Raw genomic sequence first — 6,729 nt, forward strand, 5'->3', positions numbered from 1 at the left:
TATATATATATATATAAAATCTTCATAGTATTAATCCTAAGAGTAGCTGTTTCTTGTGTTTCAATAGGTTATAGTGAAAATTCTGTAGGATAAGTAGTTCTATTACCTGTCCATGCAATTGAAAGTAATTTGGTAGATTCTATAAAACATAATATGTTGACTTTTACATTACCTTATTTTAAAATGTTACCCCTCTCAGCCCGGGCGAGGTGGGTCACACCTGTAATCCTAGTACTTTGGGAGGCCAAGGTGAGCGGATTGCCTGAGGTCAGGAGTTTGAGACCAGTCTGGCCAACATGGTGAAACCCTGTCTCTACTAAAAATACAAAAAAAACTAGCCAGGCATGGTGGCGTGCACCTATAGTCCCAGCTACTCGGGAGGCTGAGTTAGGGGAATTGCTTGAACCAGGGAGGCAGAGGTTGCAGTGAGATGAGATCGCGCCACTGCACTCCAGCCTGGGCAACAGAGTGAGACTGCGTCTCAAAAAAAAAAAAAAAAACACAACTCTTAACCCTCTCAAGGTTGCTGATAAAATCATCACAGAGTAACCTGAAAATAATTCATAGATATTAATTGGCTTCTATGTATATAGTATTAGCATAATGAAAATTTAAGCACGTACTTCTTTCAAAGCCAGGATTTAATCAGGATTTTTTGTTTTGCTGTGAAGGAAGAAGATGTAAATATAAATGATCTCAAACTGGAAATCCTTTGCAAAGCTCTTCAGAGAGATAAGTAAGTACTCATGGCATCTCTTCTTTGGAAAGTATAGAAACTGCTTTTCCTCTGCTGTCACCACACGACAGTCAATACAGAAGACTTCTGTGACCAAACGTGTTGGGATTTCCCGCCTCCCACACTGGGCAACCAGTGAGTTCTGTTGGTGGACACCTGCTGAATGTCCTTTAATTTAGTTCCGTCCTGACACTGTCTACAACCACAGGTTGAGGGCTCAGACCGCCCCCGACTTCGATGCCAGTCTAAGCCCCAGGTGGTTTTGCCTGTGCTTCTCACCGACCAGCTATAAATTGGGGTTCCCACAACCCCCTCCTTGGGTTTAATTTGCTAGAGCAGCTCATAGAACTCAGGAAAACGTGCCCACCAATTTATTATAAAGGGTATTGTTACCAGAAAGGGGTCCCGATCCAGACCCCAAGAGAAGGCTTCTTGGATCTCATGCAAGAAAGAATTTGGCGCGAGTCCACAGAGTAAAGTGAAAGCAAATTTGTTAGAGAAGAAAATAAAAGAATGGCTACTTCTTACACAGAGCAGCGCATGGGCTGCTTGACTTGAGTATACTTATGGTTATTTGTTGATTATGTGCTAAACAAGGGGTGCATTATTCATGAGTTTTTCTGGAAAGGTGTGAGACATTCCCAGAACTGAGGGTTCCTCCCCTTTTTTTTAAATTTTTATTTATTTATTTTGAGACAGAGTTTAGCTCTTGTTGCCCAGGCTGGAGTGCAGTGGTGTGATCTTGGCTCACTGCAACCGCTCCCGGGTTCAAGCAGTTCTCCTGCCTCAGCCTCCCAAGTAAATGGGATTACAGGCATGTACCACCATGCCTGGCTAATTTTGTATTTTTAGTAGAGATGGGGTTTCACCATGTTGGTCAGGCTGATCTCGAACTCCTGACCTCAGGTGATCTGCCCACCTCAGCCTCCCAAAGTGCTGAGATTATAGGCATGATCCACCTTGCCTGGCTCCTCCCCTTTTTAGACCATATAGGGTAACTTCCCAACGTTGCCACGGTATTTGTAAACTGTTATGGCACTGGTGGGAGTGTCTTTTAGTATGCTAATGCGTTACAATTAATGTATAATGACCAGTGAGGACAACTAGAGACCACTGTCTTGGTTTTGGTAGGTTTTGGCTGGCTTCTTTACCACAGCCTGTCTTATCAGTGGGGTCTTTGTGACCTGTGTCTTATGATACTAGTCCTGCTGACCTCCTGTCTCATCCTGTGACTAAGAATTCCTAACCTTCTGGGAATGCTGATTCTAACGCATCTGAAAGCCTCACATAGAATACAGATGAAGAATTCATAGGGTGAGGTATGGGAGAAGGGGCTTGGAGCTTCCAGACTCTCTCTGGCCCTCCACCTTCCAGGAACCTCCACCTGTTCAGCTATTAGGAAGCCCTTCTAACCCTGTCCTTTTTCATTTTTATAGAAGCTTCGTTATGTAAACATGATTGGTTAAAGTTAGTGACCAACTTAACCTTCAGCCCCTCTTCCCTCCCTGGATGTTGAGGAATAGGATTGAAAGTCCCAACTCTAATTATGCTTTTTCTGCTGACCAGCCCCTATCCTGAAGCTAGCTGGGGGCTGCCGGCTATCAGTCAATTCATTAGTATTAAAAAAAAAAAAAAAAAAAAAAAGACATCTCTGGAGATCCTAAGGATTTTAGGAGTTGCAAAGCAGGAAGTAGGGTGAGGAAGAAGACTAAATACATATTTCACAGTATCACAGGAAGATTATGATATTATATGTCAAATGGTTTTATAACCTAACCATATTGTAACATATTATGACAATTTTAATGGTTACATTAGTAATATTTATTTAGCCTTGGTCTTCTCTATTTTAATAATTAAGAATAACCTAAAGACTTAGGACCACTGATATAATAAATCACTACTTTTGATTTTAAAATTTAGATTGTCAGTTTGCATAGAAATACACATCCCTTATTTTCTTTATTTTTTGTGGTGGGGTTTCACTCTTGTTGCCCAGGCTGTAGTGCAGTGGCACAATCTCAGCTCACCGCAACCACCACCTCCCGGGTTCAAGTGATTCTCCTGCTTCAACCTCCCAAGTAGCTGGGATTACAGGCATGCACGACCACGCCTGGCTAATTTTGTATTTTTCGTAGATACAGGGTTTCTCCATGTTAGCCTGGTCTCGAACTCCTGACCTTGTGATCTGCCCGCCTCGGCCTCCCAAAGTGCTGAGATTATAGGCGTGAGCCACCATGCCCGGCTACATCCCTTATTTTCACAGAAGCAAGGTTTATCATGCCAAACAAGACTTGAAACTATGATTTTGTTTTTATTTATTTTTTATTTTTATTTATTTTTATTTTTTATTTTTTTGAGACAGAGTCTGGCTCTGTCACCCAGGCTGGAGTTCAGTGGCACAATCTTGGCTCACTGCAAGCTCCACCTCTCGGGTTCACACCATTCTCCTGCCTCAGTCTCCTGAGTTGCTGGGACTACAGGCACCCGCCACCATGCCTGGCTAATTTTTTTATGTATTTTTAGTAGAGACCGGGTTTCACCATGTTAGCCAGGCTGTTCTCAATCTCCTGACCTCGTTATCCACCCGCCCTGGGCTCCCAAAGTGCTGGGATTACGGGCTTGAGCCACCATGCCCGGCCTATTTTGTTTTTTAAGTTACTACAATTTGAGGGTCAGTGCCCTTTTCTAAGGCATTAAGTACTACTTTCTCTTTTTTTGTTGTTGTTTTGCTTTTTGTTTTTGAGACAGTGTCTCGCTCTGTCACTTAGGCTGGAGTGCAGTGGCTCAATCTCGGCTGGCCGCAACCTCCGCCTCCCAGGTTCAAGCGATTCTCCTACCTCAGTCTCCCGAGTAGCTGGGAATACAGGCATGCACCACCACGCCCAGCTAATTTTTCGTATTTTTAGTAGAGACTGGGTTTCTCCATGTTGGTCAGGCTGGTCTCTAACTCCTGACCTCAAGTGATCCATCTGCCTCGGCCTCCCAAAGTGCTGGGATTACAGGCCACCTCTCCCGGCAAGTACTACTTTCTCACTATCATATCCTTTCTGCAGAGGAGGACTTCCACCTATGGAAATGGTGTTTATGTTACGATTCAATGGCAAAGACTAAGAATAATCAGTTGAAGGAACGAATTCTTTCCAGGAAAAGAAGTTTAAACAAAGCATGACTTGAATGCTAAAAGCCTTCTCCTACTCACAATTTTCCTTTTTCCTGTGGTAAAATATCATAGAAGAGCTATTTTTACTAAACCATTTCTTCCCTCCTCTGATCACTCCAAAGTAGTTAAAATTGCTGTTAAGTTTAGTCTTAGCGGTCAGTCCCTGAAGCTTCTAGCTTTATGCCTACTTGATTGTTTTGTCCCTTCCCAGTCGTGCAAAAGGATGCTATCATTTTGATTAGAATTCCTTGTCTTAGTTTCTTGTTTAAAAATTTTAAAGGTATCATGTCCATTGATTACAGAGCAGTGGTTTGGTATTTTTAATTTAGTAGTAGATAGTCACAACTACATAAAGAAAGCTTCTGGTTGGGTCCAGTGGCTCATGGCTGCAATCCCAGCACTTTGGGAGGCCAAGACAGGAGGATTGCTGGAGCCCAGGAGTTCAAGACCAGCCTAGGAACATAGCAAGACTTTGTCTCTACACAAAGTGGTGCATGCCTATGGTCCTAGCTACTTGGAATGCTTTGTGATCTTTGAAGGAGTTCAAAGCTACAGTGAGTCATGCTTTGGGGTCCATACTGAATATGTTACTTACTAATTGAATTTTCTTCAGAAAGATACCTCACTACTTGGTTTTTGAAATCAAATACATAAGAGTTATACTGAGTCAGTAGCTACCTTGAGTGTAACATCTTTTTTTAAATGTATTTTCCTTGGCTTCTCTTGCATGTTCCCTAGAGCGTAACATCTTAATCTAATGTAGAAACTGTCAGTGTATTCAACATGTAAAGTGCCTTTATTTAAATGATTTGAAACAGTATCACAAAACTCAGATTCTCCATACCCCACAGCCATCAAAATAAAACCATGATAGCAAGCAAATCATTTATTTCAGCTGTAGCAGTGATTTCATTTTTCCCTCATAATGATTTTGTTTTCTAGCTGGTCCAGTTCTGATGGCAAAGATGATCCAATTGAAGTATCTAAAGACAGTATATTTGTGAAGATCTTACAGAAACTTTTAAAAGATGGTAAGTGGTTTGTTATACTGTTGGAAATTACAGTGTCACTCTTCAGTTTTTTTGGGTTTTTGTTTGTTTGTTTTTGAGATGGAGTCTTGCTCTGTTGCCTAGGCTGGAGTGCAGTGGTGTGATCTCGGCTCACTGCAACCTCCACCTCCCGAGTTCAAGCGAATCTTCTGCCTCAGCCCCCGGAGTAGCTGGGACTACAGGCCTGTGCCACCAAGACTGGCTAATTTTTATATTTTTAGTAAAAGCAGGGTTTCACCATGTTGGCCAGGCTGGTGTCGAACTCCTGATCTCGTGATCCACCTGCCTCAGCCTCTGTCTAAAGAATAAAAAAACCAAGAAGCTTTCATTTGGAGTCTATCCACACTGATCTCCATGCATTAGTTTTCAGATTTGTAGCTGTAAAAATGCCACAGACTGAATTGTGTCTAAGTATCTAGTGCTAATATTTAAGGGCAGCTTTGCAGTTTTTGTTATTCTTAGTGGATCATAAAACAGGTGAAAACAGGAATGGAAAGTCATAATTTCATAAAGGATAAGAATAGTAGAAACTTTTTTTTTTTTTTTTTTTTTTTTTGGAGATGAAGTCTCATTGTGTTGCCCAGGCTGGAGTGTAGTGGCTCAGTCTCAGCTTACTACAACCTCCGACTCCTGGGCTCAAGTGATTCTCCTGCCTCAGCCCCCTGGGTAGCTGGAATTACAGGCACGCACCACCATACCTGGCTAATTTTTGTATTTTCAGTAAAGACAGGGTTTCACCATGTTGGTCAGGCTGGCCTCGAACTCCTGACCTTGTGATCTGCCTGCCTTGGCCTCCCAGAGTGCTGGGATTACAGGCATGAGCCACCGTGCCCAGCTGAAACTTTTATTTAAATAAAAATATAAGCAGGTGCAGTGGCGCACACTTTGGGAGGCCAAAGTGAGAGAATCACTTGAGCCCAGTAGTTCAAGATCAGCCAGAGCAACGTAGCGAGATCCTGTCAGTATATTTTAAAAAAAAGAAAAAAGGAATTAGTTGGACACAGGGGTGCACGCCTGTGGTTCCAGCTACTGTGGAGGCTGAGGTAGGAGGATTGCTTGAGCCCAGGAGATGGAGGCTGCAGTGAGCTATCATGGTGCCACTGCACTTCAGCCTGGGTGATAGAGTGAGACCTTGTCTCAAAAAAAAAAAAATTATGTATGTGTGTGTGTATTATATATGTATATTTTACCTATATAAGGCGTGTGGTTTTTTTTAAGAACAGGACAAATGTATTTTTGGAACCTTCTTAATAATATGGCTTTCATGCACAGTAGTGTTTTTAAAGGACAGATTCTGAAGGTAGGGAGATACAGATAACCTTGCGTTATATTTCATAGGCATTGACAGTGCAACAGCTACTTCAGCCTATGCATTCGTCCTGCAGACATATTTCAATTACCCACAAGGTTTGTTTTTACATGTTACCTGAAATACATTATACATATTGAACAAAATGCCTGTCTCATTAAATGAAGTTTAAATTTTTTTCTAGTTAGTCACCAACATTTAATAGTTGAGAATAGTGTTATGAAAGTCTTATTTTGCCAGGTGCAGTGGTTCACGCCTGTAATCCCAGCAGTTTGGGAGGCCGAGGCGGGCAGATCACGAGGTCAGGAGATCAAGACCATCCTAGCTAACATGGTGAAACCTCGTCTCTACTAATACTACAAGATAATTAGCCGGGTGTGGTGGAGGGCGCCTGTAGTCCCAGATACTTGGGAGGCTGAGGCAGGAGAATGGTGTGAACCCGGGAGGCAGAGCTTGCAGTGAGCCGAGATTG

General features: G+C 42.4%; 1 protein-coding gene across 1 annotated transcript in view; it reads left to right on the forward strand.

Annotated features, from left to right (window-relative positions):
- NUP133 (nucleoporin 133) overlaps positions 1 to 6,729 on the forward strand; it is a 70,121-nt gene that overhangs the window by 60,411 nt on the left and 2,981 nt on the right. The window contains 2 exon segments of the mRNA XM_017885571.1: positions 568 to 736; positions 4,842 to 4,930. Coding sequence (XP_017741060.1) covers positions 568 to 736; positions 4,842 to 4,930 — 258 coding nt within the window.

The sequence above is a fragment of the Rhinopithecus bieti genome, unplaced genomic scaffold, assembly GCF_001698545.2.
Source record: "Rhinopithecus bieti isolate Rb0 unplaced genomic scaffold, ASM169854v2 scaffold_14839, whole genome shotgun sequence".
NCBI classification, from domain to species: Eukaryota; Metazoa; Chordata; class Mammalia; order Primates; family Cercopithecidae; genus Rhinopithecus; species Rhinopithecus bieti.